Source organism: Acanthopagrus latus, chromosome 9, assembly GCF_904848185.1.
Source record: "Acanthopagrus latus isolate v.2019 chromosome 9, fAcaLat1.1, whole genome shotgun sequence".
Taxonomy (NCBI): Eukaryota; Metazoa; Chordata; class Actinopteri; order Spariformes; family Sparidae; genus Acanthopagrus; species Acanthopagrus latus.
Genome location: NC_051047.1, coordinates 8134843 through 8160070, shown reverse-complemented (window position 1 = coordinate 8160070; position 25228 = coordinate 8134843). Strand labels below are relative to the sequence as shown.

Genomic DNA, 25228 nt, shown 5'->3' with positions numbered 1-25228 from the left:
GTTAACAGAAGAGGGGTTTCACTGGTGCACAACTAGAGCTCAGCACATTGTACACACACATTCAAGCACCAAAACAATGCCAGAAAACATTGTGACAAGTTTATCAAGTTGTTTCATAAGAATCGTCTAATTGACTGTTTCGTCAGTCTTACCATGTGGACCTGCTGTGCTGGCTTTTTGTATTCTCATTCCCTCTGACAAGCTGTTGGTGCTCAACACCCCGCCCTACACCTGATTCATTTTCATGCTGGCAGGAGTGGCTGGGCTGTACCAAACACCCGTTAGCATACCAGCAGAGATGCTTTGTGGCACTCGCTGTTTAATTTGTATGGTCCTGCTCTGCAAATCGCCTTTGACTGTTTTGATGAATGAAAGGCGGATTGCAGTGGAGTAGATTTGACTGTCCCCGCCTGTTTCCTGTGCCCAGTGATTTATGTGTTTCTCTATGATTTAATTTCTCACAGTAAGAGTCAAAGAGGCACGACGGCTGCCCTGAAATAAGGCCTTTTAATTTCATTGCCGCCTCCGCATTTATGTCAACAATTCTTTCCTGCAGCAGAAAGGAAGGGGGTAGAATAAAGAGAAGACATGGGGGAGTTTCATGGCAAGAATGTAGCTACAGTTCATTTGAAATACAGCACACCCCCTGTGACTTTATGGCATGAGTAAGGAGAGAAGGTTAAGCAGTCACAAGCAAACGTCTTTTGTCTGGCCTTCTTGCCACTTTGCTGTGAAATCATAAAGGCTGAAGCTCATCCAAAAACTGGTTGACCCAGTGTTTTCTGACTTCAAAGAAGCATTTAAATCTGATGGCCTCTCCCAACAAGGCCTGGAGCCTTTTCTTTACATAGCACAGTTATAAAGCATATGGCATGACAAAGTGAAGTAGATGGAACCTGACAACTTCTGATGTTTGAATAAGTATGCATTTATATGCCTGAATGTCATGAGTTCTATCTACCAAAAATAAAGACACATGTGGTTTGCCATTAAAATCGTCTGTGAAAGAAACTGCAGTATTTAACTTAACATATGTATTTGTTATTGTAGTATGCACAGTGTCTCATGGGGTTGTTCTTTTTCATTCGTGTCTGTTCGTTTTGTGGGGTTTGTTATTGAAATGAGGCAGACAGGCAGTGGACACAAAGTGAGCTGACTTTACTTTATGTTTTCAGGATGTGGTGAACTCACATGCAGGCCTGGCCTTTCTAAAGGAGGCACCAGACTTTCACTCACGATACATCACCACGGTATACCATAACACAAAACACAGTACATTACTGCTGTAACATTGCAAGTAGTGAAACATTAAAGTGGCACTGTATCGATCAAGCTTTACCCTTGCTTTTTTGGGTCATAGACTACATCATAACACTCTCAACTGTTTTTTTTCAGGTGATTCAGAGGATATTCTACAATGTGAATCGGTCATGGACTGGAAAAATTACGTATTCTGAGCTCAGAAAAAGTAACTTTCTTCAGGTATATGACTCTACAATTACAATAGGTTTTTTTCCCCCTCCTGTACTAAAATCCATTCTCAGTGCTGCCAAGGGTGTCTGCTGGCACAAAGTACAACATATTCTTCTCAAATGCAACTCGGAGTATCAGTTGCCTTTTAACCATTGATGTTTAGTGCGTTATCAGTAGCAGGCATTCAATCAAAGAGGTTTCTGTTTCTCGAAATGTTCAGTCTAATTACTTAACTCCTGCCCTGTGATCATGGTCACCCCTCTAAACCTGGGTCTGCTGCCGAGTTTTGTGGTTTTTGTCTGTATGTCGATGGTTTCAATAGCTTGTTTGGGATCAGACAGCTTTGTTGGTTACAAAAATACAGATGAAAGTTTTGGATAATAATTCAAATTGTACTCGGTACTCAAATATGATTTTAAAGTAACTGAGTAGATAACATAGTGGCATATATACTTGAGTATGAGGAAAAACACACATTGAAAAATGTAAGGTATATAATATAATTAATTACAGTAATTTGAGTAGATGTAATAAGTAACTTCCACCCCTTAATGACCCCTGACTTCATAAATCATTAAATTGTTTTATAATGTATGCACAAGGTCTTATAATAAGAACATATATTTTCAGTTGCACAGTCACAGGCTTTAATAGAAGGTTTTAATCACAGCTGCAACGATTAATCAAGTAGTTGTCACATACTCCATATATCTGCATATATTTTTATAATCTACTCACAGTTTTTAGTAATTTCATCAGTAACACTGTCAAAATTCTCTTATTCTAGCTTCTTAAGTGTGAATATTTTCTGATTTGTTTTCTGCTCTATGACTTTGAACTGAATAACTTTGGCTTGTGGAGAAAACACGACATCAGAGAACATCATCTTAGACTTTGGGAAACACTGACTGACATTTATCACTGTTGACTGACATTTTATGGACCAAACAACTAATTGATTAACTGAGATAATTATCAGCAGATTAAATGAAAAACCATTGATTGAAGCCCTAGTTTTAATATAATTCTTGGAATTTAATTTCACCAATGTAATTGCTGAAATCTGGAAATGTGAGTTCACCGCTACATTGAAATCCAACTGGGCGAAACACGTGCATGTCAACTGTTTAATCAGATCAGAACATTTTTTTTTTTTTTAGAGGTAAAACTGTAGGTGAGGGCACCTATATTGTTGGAATAACTCATCATTGCACAACACCAAGTATAGTTGTGTGAACAAGGAAGTCAGTCTGTCACCTATAGCGGACGTTTACAAGGGACAGTTTAGCTAAAATTAACCGTATATTGATAATTACTAATGAAAGAAAATTTACACACCTGAATTTGACCAACCTTATTCATCTTCTGTCCCAGAATTTGGCATTGCTTGAGCAGGAAGAAGACGTGAACCAGCTCACAGAGTTCTTCTCCTATGAACATTTCTACGTTATCTACTGCAAGTTCTGGGAGCTGGACACAGACCATGACCTCTACATTGACCAGAAGGACCTGGCACAGCACAATGACCAAGGTGCGAAAGCGAACCTTACTGTTTTTGTACCGGACTGAAATATGTTGCAGAACTTGTTTTGTTTGTGCATTGCCTATTGTCACACATACTGTTCAAACAACTAATGACGAATACTGTTACAACACAAGAGATGATGACTAAATTAACTTTCCTTGACCTTCCTGGCATTTGTTGGCACTGGCACTGTCAGTAGGCTACAACTACATGTAACAATAAAAATCATTTGTTAATGTCATTTGGTGCAGGTTTACTGCTCATACACAAACACTCACTTAGGGGGAAAAAAAGAACTTGTCTTTGGTGCTTCCTCCCCACACACTCAACACCACATGTTCTTGGTTGATGGTCTGTGAGTGAGGCAGGGGAAATGAGACACAAGATCAATAAGAGAGCAGCAAATATACTTTGCTCAAATGACGCCACGTCTGGAACAATTTCTCCCACTATACAGTCGAAATGATGACCAAAGGATTTATAGCATTGTCAAGATAATAAAAAAAAAAAGCTACACTAGCGAGTCTGGATTTACAGTCTGTGAGAATGGATTACATGTGTTGTGAAAAAGTTTTACATTAACTGAAAGAGCTTTTGTAGAAGAGAAAACCTTCTCTGACGGTCTGGATTGTAAATAATGTCTATATTTTTTTCCAGCCATCTCCCATAAGATGATTGAGAGAATATTCTCAGGAACAGTAACAAGGTAAGTGAAAGTATGTAGGTTTTAGGTTTAAAGGATGCTTATCATGTCATGACAGTTATTTTTTTTCCAGAATAGATGGTATTTCTTTTTTTTATTTGACTTCGGGTTTCAATAGTGATTGTGTGGCTTATTTCAACAGAGACAGACGGGTGTATAAGGAAGGTCGGCTGAGTTATGCTGATTTTGTTTGGTTCCTTATCTCTGAGGAGGACAAGAAGACGGACACCAGGTACATACACTGAAATAATTGTAGTCTGAAACATTCTTAATACACTGTGTGCATTCTGGGTGGAATGATCTAAACCATTGTCTCTTTTATTCTTGCGCCCCCAAAAAAGCATTGATAGTTTTGCTTGCATTCAAGACTAAAAGTTAAATTAAGACATTTCTTGATGTCCTTTATGTCTTTCTTACATGCACCCCTGATCACTTCTCTTTTCCTTACTCGGTGTCCAGTATAGAGTACTGGTTTCGCTGTATGGACCTGGATGGGGACGGGGTGCTCAGCATGTATGAGCTGGAGTACTTCTACGACGAGCAGTGTCAGAAGCTGGAGACCATGGCTATCGAGCCCCTTCCTTTCGAGGACTGCCTCTGCCAAATGCTTGACCTTGTCAAGCCTGAGGTCGAAGGTCAGTCCGGTCTTACATTTATACCCACTCTGAGAAGCTCACACAGCAGAGAGTCTGACAGGTTTCATGTTTTTAGCCAAGACAGTCATAGAATCTGAGGCCAGGGCATTGATCATTAGCAAAGGAAAGGGTTATAGATGAGAGACTGACAGACTGACTGACCTGCACTGCCTGCTGCCTGCCAGCTGCTGGTGTCATCCACACCACTCAACAAATTCCCTCCAGCACTTAGCTTTACTACCATCCCATTTAGAAGACACTAGTACATGGTGAGGCTATGCATGTTTAGTATTGATAGCCACAGCAAGAATGTGACCCCAAGTCGACCTGCTGGTATGCTGCACTAGTGGAGCTCTAGAATACTGTACATAATGTGAGGTGTTACGTCAACGTCTTGACTTTGTATTTGAGGCAGATGTTTCCCTCTGCAGTTGTGCCTCCTGATAGCACAAGTTTGACTTTTTTAACAGATGTAAAAGCCTCTTTAAATTTCACATTAAAATGTGACAATCTTTGGGAGATTTATGGTCTGCGGTACAGACATCAACTTGAGCATTAGTGTAGAGATGTTATGCATGACATGATATGCAGAGAGTTAAAAAGTCTTTTCTGCTCTTCCAAAAGCAGAAACTAGAAAGAATGAAAATGTCAAATCAGTCTATTCCAGGAATTGGTGATTTTAAATTTTATTTCACTGATCCAGCTAAACTCTAAGCAAAATCTCGGATCTGAGAATATGCAGCTTTTCTTACAACAAGTGCCTATTTCATCCCATCCAGGTAAAATCACTCTGCGGGACCTTAAAAGGTGCAAATTGTCCCATATCTTCTTTGACACGTTCTTCAACATAGAGAAGTACCTGGACCACGAGCAGAAGGACCCATTCTCTGTTATAAGGGTAAGGCTAAAGCGATAGGATGACACAAGATGTGAGATGGTATCATGACTTGTTTTACCATCAGAGGTCAAGTGACTTACATATCTTGTCATGTTTTTTCAGGAGGTGGAGACAGACCAGGAGATCTCAGACTGGGAGAAATATGCTGCTGAGGAGTACGACATCCTTGTGGCTGAGGAGGCTGCCAACGAGCAGTGCAATGATGTGTAAGTCTGACTTGACATGTGGGTCTGGGAGATATATCTGTTATCCAGAGCCTGGATTTATCATATCATATATTTAAGAGAGCTTCATGGCTGCACTGATAGATCCTTCTTGTGTACTTCATCTACCACACAGCAGCAGCTGCTCTAGTTTGGTTTTATGTATAATTTTTGGCCACTTTAATTTCATCCCTATTTATATTTAATCAATGTATTAGATTGTTGTTAATTTGGTAACATGGTAATCACTCCACATGATGAGAGGACTTCAACAAATAAAATGCACTTTCTTTTGAATGTGCAGGCCAAATCTATGTATAGGATATTCCTTTTTGCAGCACATGTGATCAGTTAAATTTGCTTTGAGATGTTATCGCTTCATTTCTCTTGTGTGTAGTTTTCTCCAGTTACAGCACAGTTGTTCTTATGCAGCATTCCTATGTGTACTTTAATACAGGTCCTGATTATTGTGTTAGCTAATGTAATATTGTAATTACAATTATTTATCATGATTATAAGTGCTGCATTACCAGTACTGTGTAGCTGTCAAATATGAAAATATATAGACAACATTTACAGCAGACCCGTCATGACAGGAAAAGTACAGGTGTAACTCATTACATTTGTAAGACTCTGTGCTGCCAGAAAGTGTTGATTTAGTGCAAAGTTTCTGTACACGGAGAGAACAATACTTCTACCATTTTGAAGCTGCAGCTATTAATCAAGTAACTGAAGAGTTTTAAACTATTAAATCAATCATCACTATTCTAACATTAAACTGAATACATTTAGGTTGTGGCCAAAACAAGACATTGAAGAACAGTGATTGACATGTTTCACCATTTTCTGACTTTTTTTTCATCAAATTGATTAATCTGGAAAATTGCTGACAGATTCATCAATAATGTAAATAATCATTAGTTGCAACTCTACACTGTTTTTGAATTAGAAGTAAGATCAGCCAAGGGCAAGATGATTCAGCTTTCTGTCCAACAGGGCAATGCACATAGCAGATTGTCAGAGCTTTATGTCTCCATGTTAAGACTTTGCATTTTGCATATGTGACAGTGAGTGAGTCAGTGATAGATGAGGCTGCTGACAGGTATGTTGTGTGGCGGTTTTAGGAACACCACTGACTTCTAAAGACAGGCTGCTAACCAGAGCAGGTAAGACATGCAGGGTATCAGCAGGGACTAGTGTTATCCTCCTCCTCCTTCTCTCTGGGTCAGTCCAGTCCTAAACCCACTCCGAGCTCCTGCCCTCACCATACCAGTCTGACTTTACTGTTAACAGCAGATCAGAAAGCACGATGGTGTGTGTATGAAGTCGTGTCCTAGAGCTGGGAGTCTGTTTTTGAACCAGACACTTTGTTTTTTATCCTGCCTCTTTAACCATTTATTTCTGCACCTTCATGTGTTTCTCCTTCGTCCTTTCCAGTTGCACTGGTTTGTTTAAAATGTTTTTTAGAGAACTGGTTTAACATTGTGGGGACTACTCTTATTTGTTTTCATGCCAAAAGTTGTTCATGCCACTCTCATTCCTGTGTGATAAATATGACACTGCAACCCGTAAGCTTAGCTTAGCATAAAGACTGGAAATTTGAAAACAGCTATGATCTGTCCAAAGCTAACAAAACTTGCCTACCAAAACCTCTAAAGCTCTTTTATTAAAATTGCATATCTTGTTTGTTTAAGATGTTTGAAAGCGTGTATAGTGTAAACAGGACAAGTCAAGGTTTCACAGGAATAGAACTGGATTATTTGTTGGCTGGGTGCAGTGACCTCCTGCTGTCATGATGTTACCATGAGGTTTGCAGACAACCAGTGGAGACACATTTTTACTCCTTATCTTTTGTTTTTTAAAATTCATCAGTAAGCTTTAGAAGTGCTGAGCTTGTGTTACCCTTGGACAAAGCAATACTAGCTTTTACCCCATTTCCTTCCCCCCCGCTAAGCGAAACATACCAGCTTCTGGTAGTAGTTTCATATTTACTGCACAAACTGAGTCAATTGTATTATCTGTAATTCAGAAAGAAAGCAAATAAGCAAATTTCCCAATGTTTTTATATTAATGTTATTTATCTTCCATTTCTTTCTTTTGCTGACACATTTCTGACTGATGTTATCCTCTGTGTGTCTGTTCAGGTATGAAAATCCTTTGAGCCCTATAGGGCAGCATATCTCCAATGAGCTGGGTCTGACAAAGAGACACTTCTTTGAGATCCCTAGTCCACATTGCAACCTGGACCTGGACGAATATGAATATGAAGATGATTTTGAATGACCCATGATCCTGCAGCATTTTCCCACGAGCCTGCTGAGCGCTGTGCGCTCCCAGACCCGGAGTTCAACCACCAGTGTTGGTAAATTAGTCGCATTAAGTCAGAGCGTGCAGGTTTAGGCCCAGTTCCCATCCAGCAAAACAGGACACAGTTCAATAAACACGGGGTGAACGCAAACCCGTAAGACACTGTCAGAACACTGGTGGGGTCAGATGTTCTGTAGAAATGGACACAGTATCACACATACAAAGCGGTCTGAGCAAAGTGGTTCTTCGCCATACTGTATAATAGCAGATGTTTTAATATTTCACCAGTCACATAGCTGACTTTATGATGTCACAAGCAGCCATTTAGACTTTTGCTCCATCCCCACATGTTGACAAAAGAAAAGTTATGTTTTGCCTGAAATGCTTTGTATTAATAATGTCTGGGGCGAGTGTTATTTAATCTGAACACCAGCGCCTGTACGACATTCACATGAGCTGAATCACATTCTTTACACACTGGAGCTCCCTTGATCAATAGACAGAAACCATGTTGATTTGATTCAGGTCTTGAACTAATTAGTATCTGAAGTTATTGGCTAATGTTACATTCCAGTGTTCATAACTATGAAGCTGTAAATTCATTAATGGTTGTTTGTTGAAATGAGAAGCTACTGCAAATGCCAAACAAGCCACCATTGAGCCTGCTGTACACACACACGGACACAGTTCGGACTTGCACACACTGCGTATATTGTACAGGTTGTATTCATTATGACTTAGATTAAATGTATTTGTGAGATGGGGTTATAAATTATTAGAGATGAATTTATAAATAACTGTAAATATTAATTTGGTGCGTGCTGTGTTGTAAATGATTTGGGCAAGTGTTTTAGACAAATTCTTTTTTCTATGTTATAAAGTACTTAATTTGAATGTACTTTGACAGAACAAAAGGAGCCAATTTAAAAAATGTTTTGCTTTTCTGTAAATTAATAATAAAGCCTTGGTCAATGGAAGAGTAAAGAAAACCGACTATGAAATTTAATTTGATCCATCTAGTAAAAACTGGTCTTGATATGGTCAGTTTCTTCTACTCATACAGCTGCTGATTGCAAACACAGATATAGATGTTGAAAGGCGATGATGTGCTTTGATATGTTATCACTCTTGTAAAATGTCTTCATGGGTTACTGAAACAAGGTGTGATATGTATTTATAGAAATTAACATGATAAAAATGTGACAGCTTGGGAACATTTGCTTGTTTGGACACATTTTTATTTAAATTAATTTACAGCGATACATAAGCAGTTTTTGGCAAACTAACCAAACTATTTCCTATAAGGAGCAATAATAAAGTGGCAGAAAGGACAGTAAAGCAAAATCCTTAATGTACTCTGAGATAATTATACAATTTGGACCCAAGTGTGATCCATAAGTAATATTCAAAGATGAATCATGTAGCGTCATTTGGAACATTCATGTACAGTGTAGACATGTATGTGGGGAAAACATCTTCAGACATAATGATACACGTTCCTCAAATGAAAGTGGTCTGTGAATAAGACAATTATTCAAAATATAACGCTAGTTTTAGTCTGTTTCTCTCACTGTTAACAAATCCCACGAAAAGCCCCTGCATGCGGCCTCAATCAACTATAGTTTTTGACTGAAAATCACAAATATAAAGCTCACTTTTTAATCAACATGCTCTGCAATTCCCTGAAACAGACTGTTTTCTGCTGCGAATAAATGCCTTTGTAGTGCTCTGGTCAGTATTTACAGCAGCAGGACAGTGAGTTTAATTCAAAGTAAACTACAATACCCACATTACCAATACCCGTATTCTAATACTTTCTGGAGAACCATTTGAGTTTATGAAACTCAATATTTTTTTCCCTAGGATGGCAAAGAATTTATTTCAAATCTTTTTATACTTTTCTTGTGGCACAGAGGAATAATACATTAGGCTTCAGATGCAGTAATACAGGGCTCATTAGTGGGATCAATATTTGTTGGTTTTAAATTTTTCATGGGATTTGTTGACAGTGAGAAAAATAAAATCACATGAACTTTTCCTTTAAGAACATAATACAAGAAACATAACACAGGTCTGTAAAATAAAAGAGCACTGGGATGTCTGCACATCAGAAAAGAGAAGACCCAACAAAGAAGAACGCCTCCGAAAGTTTGTGATGTCCAGTGAGGTTTTTGTTTTTGTTCGTCCAGACAGAAGCACCAGTTCTGCTCAACCTCCTAATTGCTACAGTTCGATTTCCACGGTGTCTTCATCGGCCTCGCTGCCTGTGCTGAGGACAGACGCCTCGATGTTCAATCTTTTCACAGGAGGTTCCACAGGGACGGAGAAAGGATCCATATCAGGTGTCTTTTCCTGATGGCTGAGGTTAGACGAGGTTACAGTAATTCATATGTGCAAGGTGGAAAAAAAAAAACGATTTGCTTCATTAAATGAATGAGAGTTTTGAAAGTAAGAAAGTATTCCTGAGCCTCACCTTGGACTGAAGCTGGACCTGTGAACCTTATTGTCTTTGGAGTCAGCAGGGTTGGATGGGCAGGGGGATTTACCTCCTAAAATTACCCCAAAAAATAAGTTACACACGATGCAGCTGGTGCTTTGTGACAGTGAGAACATAAAAATTCTGTGCTTGACTTTGTTGTTCAGTTTAGTACCTTCCAGTTTTTGTTTAGAGAAGGGAGAGCGGTTGGGCATGTGCGGCTTCCTGTCGGAGCTAACGTAGGACACGGCGTCCTCCCCTTCAGCTACAGCCAATAGGGAAGCGCGATAGTAGATTAGTGGCTGCCAGCACTCTTCCCTGAGGTTAATTATGTGCTCTGCAGTGTGCTTCTGCAGGTAGGACAACCTGCACAGACAAGAACAGACCTTTCAGAAAGCTTTGTGCATTTAAAAACCTGTTTGAAAACCTGTATGTGTGCAGCACTTACACTGTTTTCTTGTCTGGTTTGAGCAGTTTGCTTGAGAACTCACTAAGGATGGTCAGGTAGGAGAGGTAGGGCGGCGTAGGAGTGTCTGGGGTCTGACTAAACTCTTGGAACACAAACTCTATGCTGTTCCTGCACATGTTGACAGACACGTGTTAAAAACAAACAAAAAAAACACAATCAAATCCAAGCAATGAGAAACGAGCCTGTGCTGACCTGTGGATCATGACGACGCACTCACGAAACTTGAAGAGGTCCCCGAAAGTGAGGGCGAACCTCCTGGCCAGCTCTTTGATGCTGGTGAAGGTCTGGACTCCGGGGTGAGCCCTGCCGCCGCTCTCCTGCTCTCGCTTCAGACGAACAAACAGCTGTGGAAAGTGAAGGAAATCACATCAGCGCCGCGCAGCTACTGGAGTTTAGCGACAGCTTGTGTTTTTAGGGGATCTGTGGGGAAACTATACCTGCTGTAAGCAGAGCACCAGTGTACGAGCACTCTCAATCTTATCTGTCTGTCTGGTCCTGTACATGGTCTCCTTGATGATGTCTCCAAAGTCGTTATAGTACTGAGGACAAAGAGCAACAAAATAATATAAGAGCTCCAAGCAGATATCTGTAGTATATATTAGCATTAAAGGAATAGTTTTGAAAATACCCTAATTCACTTTCTTGCTGAGAGCCAGGTGAGAGGACTGATACCACTGTGATGTCTGCACATTAAAAATGAAGCTATAGTCAGCCAGTGGTCCATTAACTGAGCTTAGCACAGAGACTGTAAACAGGGATAAACAGCTCGCCTGGCTCTGTCCTAAAGAAAACTGAATCCACCGACCAGAACCTCTTAAGTTCACTTATTAATGCATTTTATGTTGATTGTTAAACCCAAACAAAAAGTGTGAAAACAGGTTCCAGTTTTTTGACTGACATTTCTTCTGCAGTCTTCCTCGTCTTCAGAGTGTATTACACAAAAGAGAGGAATTTAAGTTGAGAGCTTTGTTGCGTGGTCAGAATTTAAGAGACGCGGGAGTCGACACAGAGTCAGTGGAAAGAGGCATAGAGACACTTGTTGAACACTAGCTTACAGCTAACGTCTGTAAAGTAGTTTTATTGACTGTTCAGAAGCCAATTTCACAAGGCTCAACGATGACCTTTGGACAGTGGCAGGTTAGCTGTCTCCCCGTTTCCAGTCTTTGTGCTGAGCTAAGTGGCTGCTGGATATAGCTCCGTATTTACTATGGATGTGTGCAACTAGTCAACTAGATAATTAGAGGGTAACGCCTTGGCTGAGTCACATCACTGGAGCTCATTTATCAGATTACATGCAGCTTCTTCTGGATCCCCAAAAAGCTTCATACTACTTTTTTGACTTATGCAGTAGTACTCTACAAGCCCTGGAAACACAATTTAATGTGTAAAATTGGTTAAACAAAGAACAGTTTCAATTGGCTTTAATGTTAATTTGGACAATGTCTAACCTTAGAAATTAAATTGTGTGTTTACTTACTAAGTTTAAACTTCCATTTAGATTTCAGGGAAACAAAGTCGGTAGGAACATCCCTAATTTTTACTTTCCAAGGATGAAAAGTTTGGTGGGACAGCCACTGGGCGCATTTCCCAAAATGTCAAACCATTCCACTGAGAAGTTCACCTTTACCTTCCTGTAGTACATGAAGACCTCAGCTGCCATGCTCATCTCCAGCACTCCATGAACTATCAGTTTGCAGTAGGCCGCGAGCAGATTTCTCCGTTTGTGAAGGTCCTCCAGCCTCTCCACTTCAGAGTTCTCACTGACTGAGGGAGCCAGATGGAGTTTGAGCGGTGCGGTTGGATGTGAAGCGGTTGGGAGCGAGGGAAAGGGGGTGAAGCAGGACGAGTGATTAATCACGGGAAATCATATAACAGAAAGAAAAGAACAAAGCGGAGGCGGAAAAAGAGTGTTTCAGTTAGTTTCAGGACAATGGCTTTAGCAGGTGGAAATCAAAGATAACATACGTCTAGAGTTATGGTTGTGACACCATGTGGCTTCAATCTTTCACGAGGCTAATAAAATAGGCTCGGAGGTGAGCCAGAGTTAATGGAATTTTCTCACGGAAAGAGATTGCCGTGATTTTATGATTTAACTCGGTGCCTTTGCCCTCCGAGTGATCTCTGATCCAGCAGCTAATAGAAAACACTGTCTTTATAACAAAACCATTACCAGGCAAATCCAATAAAACAATGGCGTTTTATTAGATGTTCAAAAACCAATAATCCCGTATTGTATTTGGTTGAACATTTAAGGGATTTCCACCAGGACAGCTATTGACTTCTCTGGACGATCCCATATTTGGTTGCAATATGTCTGTGAGAGTGGAAGCTATTGTAAAGGTAATAAAAGGTTTTAGTTACAGAAGACCATGAATGAATTCATAAGTTTACCTGCAGGACTTTACGCAGAGAACACTGTGTATCACTAACATATCAATCTTGTTTTCCTCATTTCAAAACAGACAGGAACACACCGGCGTCACCAGTTTACAAGCTGCAGCACTTTGCATAACAAAGTCGAACATCCTTTCATACAAATGAGTCGAGCCAGTTTCAGTTTGCGGATATTAACAGGGCTTCCTTTGTAATTGGGGGTCAATCGTCAGGTCAGGTTGGAAATCAGAGCCCATTTACAGTCAGCGGGCAGCTCTGCAGCGAGGTATGAAGCCCAACGTGTGGCTGTGCATTTAATATCTGCATGTTTTCACCACGGTGAGATGGTGCACTGACTCAATGTTTCACTCAGAGGCTCCGAGGGCCCCGAGAAAAGATGCTGCGCTCCGAAAGAGTGAGAGTGCCATCTACTGTGCATTAGTAGTGCAGTGTGTGTTCACTCCTGAGTGTCCCACACGCTGCCTTGGTACAGGGCAGATCACTGCAAGGAAGCTGTGTGAGAATGGAAAAAGATCTGCCGATTGATATATGGATCTGAACATTGTCATTTATGACAGTAAATGAAAAGTCTTTGTGTTTTGGACTGTTGGTCAAACAAAAGAAGCCGTCTGAAGACGTCAGTTTGGGCTCTGGGAAATTGTGAGGAGCATTTTTCACAATCTTTTTTTTTTTTTTTTTTGGGACGTTTTATAGATAGATAAAATAAATCATCATAAAAATCAACAGTGGAAGTAATCATTTGTCACAGCCTTATTTGAGTATCTTTATTTTATGCTATTTCATCCTCAACTACATTTTGGAGGGAAATATTGTACTTCTTACTGCACCACATTTATTTGACAGGTACAGTTACCTGTTACTTTTTTGTAGATTGAGATTTTACATTAATAAATGTGATAAGAAAATCCAAGAAAATGCTGTTCCCAGGCCAAAGGCATGGTTTTGTTTAAACTGTTTGATGGCCCATCCAAATATCCAATAAAATCATAGAAGAAAAATGACATCCTGCTACAAAAGCAAAATGCTACTTATGTATTAAGAATCTAATAGACTCATTATAATTTAATTAGACTCAGCCATTTTTCTAATACATGAGTACATTTTGAAGCTGATACCTTTATACATCTAGGAGGATTTTTATTGCACTGTTCTTTTTTTTTTTTTTTTGCAATGGAATATTTTTACATGGTTGTTTTGTTTCTTTCACTTTAGTTTTTGGAGTATTTCTTACACCTCTAGGCCTTTGTTATCTGTCTCTAATTAAACAAAAAATGTTGTTTATGAATTAGGAAAATACAAATTAAAAAATATTTTCCTAAAATATCCTCCAGACTACTTTTTGCCCATAAAAATTTCCTTGTTGAAGAGAATCTCTATATCTTTCCTTTAATGTGAAGTTTAACTGCTGGACACAAGTGATGTCACTAGTTATGACACAATGTTATTGACGCAATGAAGCTCAAACCTCCAAGTGAGGTAACAGTAAGCTCAATATATTTACATGGATGGTAAATAAGTGGAAAAAGGCTTCATGTACACAGGCTGAGGTCTCACCACTGCCCTGGCTGTCACAGTCTGGTCCAACAAAGACGTGCACGCAAACAAAGTTCAACAGCGCCCTCTGCAGTTTGGGACTGGGAGTGTAGAGCAATGGACCAAAGGAGGTGGGATCCCACACGTGTAGCTGGTAGGAATGAGCCGTCAGAACATCACAGATGCCCAGAAAGGCCTGATGCGGAGAAATTAGAGGGAGTTAGAGAGGCTACAACAAAGATTTAACAGTGCCATCGTTGATACATCAGTTTCCTGTCCATCCCACCTGCTGTCGCACCTCCTGGTCAGAGTGGGAGAGACAAGAATGACCCCTCTCGCAGAAGAGACGCAGCTGGAGCCTCTGAGACGCAGCTTTCTCCTAAAACGCACACACACACACACACTGATAATGGACATAGTGGTTTTATGACTGTAACATCAAGGTTAAAATTGATCTAATATGTCAACTTGTGCACTGGCTGCTTGTAATCACTTAAGACTTCAAGCATATTCTAGCACCACAATCACTGTAGTGCAGTGACCACTTATTAATCAATAATGCAGCAAAATTAATCAGAAAAGATGCATTTATGCAGCAGTGGAGTGCTGCAGCAGCAGCCTGTTCTCCAAAACGCACTAGTGAGTATTATGTAAAACAAAAGCTTCAACAGATTCCTGTCTTCACAGGCATGAAACTTTTCTAGCACAAAAAAAGCTGTTTTGTTTCTTCTGAAGGCATTAAAATGTCTATTTAGTCATTTTTTTGTATATCTATTTAGTCTGAATTTAGTTGTACATGGTATTGCATTTCATAATCAAGCAACTGAAGATGATACAAAGGAATGTCTTCTAATGTGTCTAATGTGTTGTGACTGACGCTTTGCCCACTGATGGTGCAAGCAAAAATCATAACATATGAACTCCAATGCATTTAAATACATACATTAATACTGTATATTGCCAAAATGTATTACTATGTTCGGCACTTTCAAGTTGGCTGTTCATAGAAATTTTCTACTGTCTTATTTTGAAGTCTTGATACCACTTGATACAAGGTGAAAGCATCAGTGGACAGAACTCACTCTGGAGGTGAGAGTTTCACTACTTGTGTTGAGGGACCAGAGCATGGAGTAACACAGACACTGCAGCACTTCAGACAGCACCTTCGGACAAACAAAAATGGAAAGGAGAGAAAAGACTAAGGCACTGGATAAAAAAGTTCAATCAACAAACTTGATCTGAAGAAAAGAGATTTTCTGTGTGTTTTTTTGTGTTGGTACCTCAGGTAGTGCTCCTCCCTGGCTGCTTTCCACTGACAGGAGAGGAGACAACAGCGTAAACAGGTTCCAGCGAGAGAGGTCATGACAGCTGACAAAAGATGAAGAGGAATATACATACAACCAATGAATATACATCACAGGTAGAACACTGTGGGCACAAACTTCATTGTAACGACTCTCACTTGTGGAAAGCTCTGAGTTTCTTCAGTGTGGCTAGAATTTCTCCAGTTTTCTCCTTGTCGGAAGACAAACTGTCACCCTACAACAGAAAAACAGGAAATAATAAGTCATGTTGTCAGGTAAAGCTCTTTATTAATTGCATACCAGGATGTCTGGCACACCTCCAAATACTTCAGGCTTGTGCACTCTTAGTATAAAGCTGTGGTGACTGGTGGAAGAAGTATTCTGGCCCTTTTACTTAAGTACAAGTAGTAATGCTTAACTGTGAAAACACTCCACTACAAGTTCTGAATTCAACATTACATTATAGCAACATTATGTAGAAATTGGCATGTAATTTGCAATTTGACAAAACTCATTGCGTCATAACAATGTTATGTCTTCTGTACGTAAAAAATGCATGTGTTATGGTTTGAGTTTTTGGTTACTTCATGTTTTATTTTGAAGTTTTATTTTGAAACAAGAGTCCTGTTTTCCTTTTTACTTCCTCTCTTTGTCCTTTTTCCTGCCTTTTTTCCTGTTCACTTAGTCTCTGTCTTTTTAAGCCTGTGTTTTTCTCTTACGGTACATTAGGACCAAATCTGGCAGTGCAGCAAAACGCTTCAGGCTTGTGCGGCAATGTATGAGTGTCACTCCATGGTCCATGTGTGACGTGTTGGGAATCCCCACTGATCAAAAGGCAAAAGGCAGAGCTGCTATGTTGTTATGCTACTAGCATGCTGCTCCCACCATTGACTGTTTGTCCACATCAACGGATTAAAAATAACAGTAAACAACCAGGATATGAGGCAGCTCATTACTGTGTGTTTTAAACTCTGGCACAATTGAGTTGATTGCAAGTGTAACATACAAAGAAATGTCTGTTGTGTTCCCTCTGCAGCATTTAGCCATGCTAAATAACATTCCCTGCAACTGAACTGTTGTACTCTGCCTCTGATCTCCAGTCATGCCTCTGCCAGAGTATGTCAGGCATGCCTGTCCTACAGCGATCGTTGGCATACAGGGATGTGTTTTAAGTGGTCCGCAACTCCAAACTGAGTAAATACACGACACATCATATAACAATCCACTGTGGTTCAATCCAGGTTGAAAAGGTACTAATGCAACATTTTCAACAAAAAAGCAGCCAAAATGCTTCTGCTACAAAAAGTAATGCACATTTTTCAGAAAAATCCAAAAAATGTGCATTACTTTTTGGAGCAGAAGTGTTCTTAAATGTCCCCTGAGATGTATACAGACATTGTAACAGTGCCCCTCACCTTGAGTGAGTCGCCCAGCAGTGCTGTCAGGTGGTCCACCCAGCGCTGGACCAGAGAGTCTCTGGCAGCCCGAGCTGTGGAGCAGCCAGCCGTCTCCTCCCCACACAGACTGAGGTAGGTGCGGGCGGCAGCCTCCAGGACAGCAGGGTCCGAGTGGAGCTCCAAAACAGCTCCAATCTCTGTCATCAGGCTGGACACTGCCTGAAGAGCAGGAGAACAATGCACACCGATTTCAATGCATGGACAACTTAGTGACAAACCCTAGAGCTAATAACAATTAAGACAAATAAAATCAATATACACAAAAATAGCTGATTGAGCAGATAGTAGATGACATGAGGTGATTTGAAGTGATTCTGACAAGTTATTCATCCTTTTAAGTAAACTGTACCTTTGTTTTATAATAAACCTATAGTTAACTACCCACTTTAACTAATAATATGATAATGTCTCATTGTCTCATTTCTTAAATGGTTTTATTTCATAGCTCCAATACTTTGGTCAAACAGTCCAGTGTTAATTACATGGTTCAAAAAAATATTCAACATGAAGCAACTGTGTCACCCCATTCATTTTTCATTAACTTCCTCCGGATGTTGTTTGTGCACAGTGAAAGGCTGGAAAGCAGACCTGTGTGTTTTCAGCCTCGGGACACTCGGTGAGGAAGTACTGAGGAATCTTCATCAGGGAGGAAACAATGTCACAGCTGCTTGAGAACTGCACAAACAAAATCATTAAAGAATAGACATTATCATAATGCAATGCTCAGAATCTAACTGTGCAGCACAGCTATCTGTATGTTCTTCGTACAGAATCGGACTGGCTCATATATGGACCCTTATGTGTGAAATAAATACCTTGGTCAATAGCTTAGGAAGCACCGTGAGGAGATGTTCAGTAAGCTTAGCACTGTCATCAACCAGAATCTTCTTTTCCCTGGCACTCATCACCTAAACATCAAGATACAAAGACTCATTTCTTGATTTCTTAAAATTATAATCCAGTATGTTCGCACTTCCATCACATCAGACATAAAGTGTTGCTGGAGTCAGAAACACATCTCCAACTGACCTTCTTTGCTCCGCTCCTTCCTGCCAGGGCTGGCCCCTCTGAGGCCTGTCGCACGGACGCGACCAGGACCTCCACAAGTACAGCCTGCTCTGCCTGAGTGAGACCTGCACACACACACACACACACAGATAATGACTGCAATGGACTTAATGCATATCAAATAATCTCCCCTAAATGGTGGCTTGACAAATATGCTTCAGTCATAAATACGCATTAGATTTAAAGAAATCCTTCTGGATGACCATATTCATCCATAATCATGGGATCCAGGGCAACATGGGCAGTGGCCCCAGCTAAAATCTGATTGGCCCCTAACCTGCTCCTGTAAGCTTCATAGCACTTCACTGGCTGAATGTTCAAAGTTCTTCAAATATCATAGTTCAGCTGATTTCAGCTGTGAACTCAACTCCACCTTGAATCTACTGCACTGGTACAGAAAATTTACTGTGTGTGAAAAAATTAAATGTGTGTGTGTGTGTGTGTGTGTGTGTGTGTGTGTGTGTGTGTGTGTGTGTGTGTGTGTGTGTGTGTGTGTGTGTGTGTGTGTGTGAAACTAAGCCTTTAGTGCTCTATAGTTGTAAATATAAGGATACCTGACCACATCTGCCTGCTCCACCACAAATAAACAAGCATGCACATGTCACAGTTACCTGGACTTTGTGAGGAAGGGTCCTGCAGCAGCACAGATGTGAGTGTAGGCCAGTCCTTCAGCAGGGCTCCACCACAGTCCCACAGACTGTCCACAAGGTACACTACATGCTTGTGCAGCTGAAAGTGTAATAACGCAGACAAGACGTATTAGCTCATGTCTGCACCATGGAAGACAACTCACAGCATCATGATCTCAATATAAAGTTAGTCCAAGTCCTTTTCTCAGATAAAACAAGGGCCTTGGATTAAAAAAAAAAGTGTTTTTACCTCAGACTCCTGGTAGAACTGCAGCAGAGCCTTCAACTTGATAAATGTTTGTTGTTTATGTGTCTCCTCCTCATTCATTTCATCCTGAGTATCAGATGCAGGGGCTACAGTGTTGAGAAGCCTGACCAAAAATATCCGTGCAAACACTGATTAACTGTGTGTTTTTGTTGGCTTGATTGTTTCATCAAAATGAAGGAGGTCAGCATACCTTGAGTAGAGCAGCTCCCCTGCTGTGGCTGCTAGAGGGCGCTGTGAGGAGTAAACAAACTGGAGGAGCTGCTTGTAGTCCTCCGGACTGAGCACATCATCAGATGTTCTGAGGAGTCAGAAGTAATTTGATGCAAAGAAACACAGAAGGATTACATTAAGGATGAGTAGAAAATGATAAGCACAACATAAGAATGACAATAAAACAGGCTGGTGACTCACCTGGAGATGAGAACCAGTAGCTTCATGGTCTGTACTGCCACTTCATTGTCCTTATCCAGGGTCATGGAGATCATCCTGTCCTGGAGCACAAACAGTAAACATGTATGAGTCAATACGTATTCATACATGTTCGTCTAAACATGCATTACTTGTATTCTAAATAACACTGAATCGACACTGTGGAATGTGAAACGGATGTTTGCAGTATCATTCATAATGACAGAAAAATGGCCTTCTCACCAAAATCTGCATCTCTACAGAGCTTTTAAGCCTTTTTCAGCTCCTTGTTTAGATTTAACAACTGCATGAGTATTGTTTGGTTCAGTCTTATAACCCTCATCAACCTAATTTCCAATCCAAAAAGTAGTAGTATGAATTGTTGGAGACCAAACATAGTTAAAAGAGAGACTAAATATTGGACTTCAATTTGCCACATTGCCAGAAACATGAATCCAGGTGTGTTACCACTGTTCTCTGTCTGATAATTGTGTAGAAAGGACATTGTGATAACTTCATGAACTGCTGATATTTGATGGTTGTGAACCTGTGTGCTTGTTTTGATGTCTTTCTACCCCTGGTCACAGTCCATTAGTGCAGCTTTAACCAGAAGTGTTTACCTTAAAGCGACTGGTGAACAGGTCCATTTTAGGGAGGAGCAGAGGATCTCCATACAAACCCTGCAGACCTAACACACACTTCAGACGCACATCTGGTATCTGAAAGTCAGCGCAGAGACAATGCCGAGTGTGTACAGTACCTACCAGTTATTTTTCTGTCACATTATGTGCGTATGCTGATGTTTACCTTGTCGTGCATCATCCAGCCCATGTATTTGAGGTAGCTATCGTTGAGGAATGCAGAACTGTAGCGCTTCATCCACAAACCCAACTCCTCCATGCAGATGGAACGGATTTCAGGAAGCACATCGCTGCACAGGTACACATTAAATCATTAAATTAGCTCACACTCTGCTGCACATTGAAAGCTGTGCCGAAACAATGTCGGAATACCAACCGATATCTTTTCAGAAACACTCCTTTGAAGACGATGTCCATCATGCTCTCTATCTCCGCCCTCTTCTCCTGCAGCTTAAAGAACATAAGGAAACGAGTTGGACATGACTCATTCACACTTACTTGCTCTCTGCACAGCCAAAGTGAAACTTGTCTCACCTCTGTGATCGTCTTCTGTATTCTATCCAGTTGCAGTGTGCTCTTCTGTCTCATCGTCTTTGACTTCTGCACCTCGTACAGTTTTTGACTGTTTTCAATACTGACACTCAGGCTCAGTGCCACACCAACCAGCGAGCTCAGCAGCTTCACCGCTTAACAGATCAAGACCAGAGTACAGTTAGTTACTGAATGTGTTTATGTATCTGCACGTGTGTGTGTTTAATATTCCTCACCTGCGAGAGTGCAGGTGTGTCTGAAGGCCCGTATGTAAGAGTTGGACAGCTCGGTGAGCAGTGAAATGAGGGTGTTCATCAGGTAACTGTCAAATATGACACTGTGTTGACACTGGGCCACCAGCACTGACACAAAGTCACAGAACTCGGAGTGGAACCAGCGGCCATATGGTCCAGATTGTATCAGAGGATACTCCACACTATCCTACAGTGGAGAGAGAGGGAAAGAACAGACTTGGAAGGGCAGCAATGACTCACATGCAGGCACAGTTATCTGGCATCTCCCTTCCCTGATGTGAAGGATTATGTTGGGACAGGACATGACTCAATCACTCAGAACAAGGAGTTTAAACCAATTAGATAAAGGTCATGGGAGAATTCCTCTCCATATGCAGTACAGAACAGGGAAGGGAAACTATAGTCCTTGAGTGGTAAAACGTACAAAAAAGAGACAAACAGGTATCACAGATTGTGAAAGACATTAGTGGTGTATAATATTACACGGTGAGCTCATGGTGTATTTGTGCTTATCAAATATAGTCCAGTGTCAGATGTAATGATGCATGGTTTATCTATTAGCGCTACCCCCAACTGCTCCAGTGGAGACGCTCAATAATTCAGACTGAACAGTCTCCAGGTGTGAATGAGAGTTACTGAGACACATACAATTGCTGACAACCAGGCCCGGCCCATTCACTTGTTTTGGTATGAGAGTATGTTGCCCCTACAGTAAAACTGTACGATTGTTCCTGCAAAACAGGATTTGTGCTCTGTTAACCTACCATGGATAAATAAAGGTACGGAAATGACAGGTTGAACATGTCAAAGCTGCATCCGATGCCACTCCCATATTTGCTCTCTATATGTACTTTTTGTCAATTTCCTGTCACTGAGGGTCTGGATTCAAAGTATATGTATACACTTTATAGTAAACCCCAAAAAATTCACCAATGAATGAAAAATCCAGTGTCGGATACACTGCGCTGACCTAAAATAAATATGAATTAAAACTGTCCTATATCTCAACTCATTAAGATTCTTACTTGAACGAGTGAATAAGAGAGTGAGCGATCAAAACAATATCACACTAAATAAATCTAAACACTGGTATGTTGTTCCCTGAAATCACAGAACCATATAACGGTTATTTAAGAATTACTGAGACCCTCTCATAGAAGATGGTATAAGACTTAAAACAACTGACTGTATCCATGGGCCATGTGACTGTGAGGATCCATGGAAAGGCGAGAAACTTCTTATACTGCAGACCAGCGACCTGAAACACACCCCGTCACACAGATTCAGTTCAAAGTGTTAAAAACAGATGTGACAATGATTGACGCAGGAAAAAACTCTGAGTGAAGACCTCTTACCTCATCCATCTCCTCCACCATCTTACTCATGACGTCAGTGTCCTCTTTGCTCTGGCACATCTCTGCCGTGACCACACCTGCGACAGATACAGAAACATTGACCTGACACGTGTGTGTGTGTGTGTGTGTGTGTGTGTGTGTGTGTGTGTGTGTGTGTGTGTGTGTGTGTGTGTGTAGTATCTTATACCTTTACACCCAGAGCACTGGATGAAGAAGCTGATGAGGTCCAGGAGAGAAGAGTCTCTGTCCCTTACATACGCTTCGATCCAATCATCAATCACCACCTGCTCAACGTCATACAAGAGTCACTTGGTGTGTTTTTTGATAATAACCCAGACAATAAAAGCTTTTTTCAGTTTGTACATTCACATGTTTTTTACAATCAGGTTATGGATTTCTTTTTTTTATTTTGTAAATGTTGATTACATGCAGCTGCTCGTTAGCTGAACATATCCTGAGTATAACTGGAATGTCAATGTGCATGTAAACCTACCAACAGGATGATAAAGTGCTACTCTTTTACGATAAATCAAAGGTGAACAAAGGTTTTCTGTACATGTTACTCACATTACTGACAAAAATAAATACCCAGATCAGTGTAATTTGATCAGATTACATTTATAAGACAATCTAGAGTTAAAACAAATACACGGATCAGCCACAACATTAAGATCACCTATTCAATATTTTGCAGGTTATCCCTGTGCAGCCAAAAGCAACTCTGACATGTAAAGGCATGGTCATAAGATCTCTGGGGGTGTCCTGTGGTGTCTGGCACACCTCTAGTAGAGCCTTTGGGTCCTGTATATTGGGGGTTGGGGACTTGTTCCACCACGTACCACAGATGCTCAGTGGATTGGGATGTGGGGAATTCAGAGGCCTGTTTGACACCTTGGGCTCTTTGCTCTATTCCTCTTCCTGAGCAAGTTTTGTGGTGTGTCAGGGCGCCTCTTCCTGCTGGGGGGCAACAGCCATTGGGGAGTGCTGTTGCCATGACAGGGTGTACTTGGTCTGCAATGGCGTTCGGACAGGTGGTGTGTGTCAAAGAGTCAGAACATTGCATTGTTACGAGATGCTCACTGTTATTCACATCACCTGTCAGTGGCATTAATGTTGTGGCTGATCAGTGTATATAACAGTTTGAGTTGAGCTAATCTTACCTGCATAGCACTCCGGCCCATGGTGATCACCTCGAACAGGGTGACAGCCTCCACATGCCTCTTTTTACGGGGGCTGCCTCCTGCTCTCCTGACACCGCTGCAGCCGGCTTTGGCACGTTTTTGTTTGACATTCTCCGAGCCCTTGTGTGCCCTCTTTCTTCGTCTCTGTGGGTTATCAAAACGCGACAGGTGGGACGGTACAGATCAGTCTGTGGAGCGATGCACTTTTTCTCGTTAACTTTTCATTAACATTTAGTTAAATAGTTTTCAACACATGATTAAGTGATTGAAGAATTAGCTTTAGCTATTAGAGAATTTTACCATTTTAACCCTAACCCAGAGATTACAGTCCCAATCATACCGATTTTACTACCTACCTACAAAAGTTTTTGTTTAACAGAAAAAAAAAACATCTGTCTGTCTGTCAGTTGATCAACTGATAATCTAATCTCTCAAAATATCCAGTCAACCCCTACCATTAGCAAGTGTAACTAATAACATTAACAGTGGCTCTGTTCAAGTCACGTAAAGTGTGTATGTGAATATCTAGTGACTTACACATGTTCATACTATATATCAACATATCTACCAATTGTGGTTATGAGGTATAAATCTTAACCAACATGGTTGGTTACTGTTCCTGGTCAACACCCTGAGCACTAAATCCAAAAGATAAACACCCACCACACTCTTTTGTCTGTTCTCGTTCCCTGACTCATCCTCTGAATGATTGACAGCCCCCGAGGAGTTTGCCTCATCCTGAGAGTTCTCACTGGGAAGTCAAAAACACGGAATTAGATTACATGAAGAGAAAACGAAAGTGGTGCTCAAGACTCCACACACTCACTTCTGCTCTGAGGGCCTGGATGCAGCTGTAGCTGTGGGCTCTGGTATCATGTCCTCCTCAGGCCTTTACAACACAGGTTCAGGTGTGTGACTCTGCATCTGGAAATCAAGCATGAAGGTAAAAACCGGGCAAATATCTGAATGCCTGTGAAGCCAATTACATGTATTCTATATTGGACTTGTAGCAATAGAAGGTTGCTATAATCATGAATAAATAGCCAACAGAGACTCTATCTGCAGTGAGAGGGGACATGTAAATGTTGGAATGCTGGCCTCCTCCACAGGTAGGAGCTGGGTGGGATGTAAAGGGTTGCTCAAGGACACTTCGGCAGAGTAGAGACGGAGAAGGGTAACAGTGCCATCTCTCGACTCTGTCTGCGAGCACGCATTATTTAAAACTACAACTAAAACAAAAAAACACAACGCAATATCAGTAATATTTCCCTGAAGTAGTCCTGCGGTGTGCACTGTAAAACAAAGATTAAAACTAGCTGACAGCTAAACGGTAGTCTCAATTGCTCGTAAACTTTTCAAACTTACCCTCTTTACATGTATTCATCCTTCCTTTGTATCCACTGGTGTGAAACATTTATTCCGAAGACTGTCAAATTACTCAAATTACAAACATCTCAATGAATATCCTGCTTCTTTTTCCCACAGCTCTCACAGTCAAGCTGCCGGACAGCCTAAC

At 40.8% G+C, this 25228-nt stretch overlaps 2 protein-coding genes across 8 annotated transcripts in view; one reads left to right on the top strand and one right to left on the bottom strand.

Annotated features, from left to right (window-relative positions):
• ppp2r3b (protein phosphatase 2, regulatory subunit B'', beta) overlaps nt 1-8728 on the top strand; it is a 22607-nt gene extending 13879 nt beyond the window's left edge. For 4 of the 5 annotated variants that reach the window (XM_037108961.1, XM_037108960.1, XM_037108962.1 and 1 more), the window contains 9 exons: nt 1176-1250; nt 1396-1482; nt 2848-3004; nt 3656-3704; nt 3844-3933; nt 4161-4336; nt 5116-5234; nt 5337-5440; nt 7582-8728. In XM_037108961.1, the coding sequence (XP_036964856.1) occupies nt 1176-1250; nt 1396-1482; nt 2848-3004; nt 3656-3704; nt 3844-3933; nt 4161-4336; nt 5116-5234; nt 5337-5440; nt 7582-7720 (996 nt within the window). In that variant the 3' untranslated portion in view covers nt 7721-8728. Of the gene's footprint in view, nt 1-1175; nt 1251-1395; nt 1483-2847; nt 3005-3655; nt 3705-3843; nt 3934-4160; nt 4337-5115; nt 5235-5336; nt 5441-6561; nt 6604-7581 lie in introns of all 5 variants that reach the window. The other variant, XM_037108963.1, reaches the window with a different exon arrangement.
• On the bottom strand, nt 8367-25228 carry si:ch211-269e2.1 (cohesin subunit SA-2). 3 transcript variants are annotated; one of them, XM_037108957.1, is made up of 32 exons: nt 25078-25228; nt 24539-24636; nt 24376-24463; nt 23692-23856; nt 22719-22815; nt 22532-22608; nt 22363-22434; nt 21159-21363; nt 20926-21077; nt 20768-20841; nt 20558-20681; nt 20371-20469; nt 19754-19833; nt 19533-19640; nt 19325-19445; nt 19057-19174; nt 18407-18510; nt 18193-18285; nt 17966-18052; nt 17336-17536; nt 16079-16155; nt 15897-15984; nt 15699-15779; nt 14903-14995; nt 14638-14812; nt 12311-12453; nt 11127-11228; nt 10882-11033; nt 10669-10797; nt 10396-10586; nt 10218-10293; nt 8367-10103 (listed from the first exon to the last, which is right to left on the bottom strand). In XM_037108957.1, the coding sequence occupies exons 2-32, from the start codon at nt 24586-24588 to the stop codon at nt 9968-9970; spliced, it is 3558 nt and encodes a 1185-aa protein (XP_036964852.1). In that variant the 5' UTR covers nt 24589-24636; nt 25078-25228; the 3' UTR covers nt 8367-9967. The 3 variants fall into 3 exon arrangements, with proteins under 3 accessions (XP_036964852.1, XP_036964853.1, XP_036964854.1); XM_037108958.1 differs by having other exon boundaries at nt 12317-12453; XM_037108959.1 differs by lacking the exon at nt 20371-20469.

Bases quoted from the DNA above. Each gene is read 5' to 3' on its own strand.
- si:ch211-269e2.1 (XM_037108957.1), bottom strand. From the start codon at position 24,588: ATGATACCAGAGCCCACAGCTACAGCTGCATCCAGGCCCTCAGAGCAG. The intron at 19,175-19,324 runs GTAAAAACACTT...TTACACTTTCAG, and splicing joins AGTTCTACCAGGAGTCTGAG to CTGCACAAGCATGTAGTGTA. The intron at 10,104-10,217 runs GTGAGGCTCAGG...GTCTAACCTCAG, and splicing joins AGGTCCAGCTTCAGTCCAAG to CCATCAGGAAAAGACACCTG.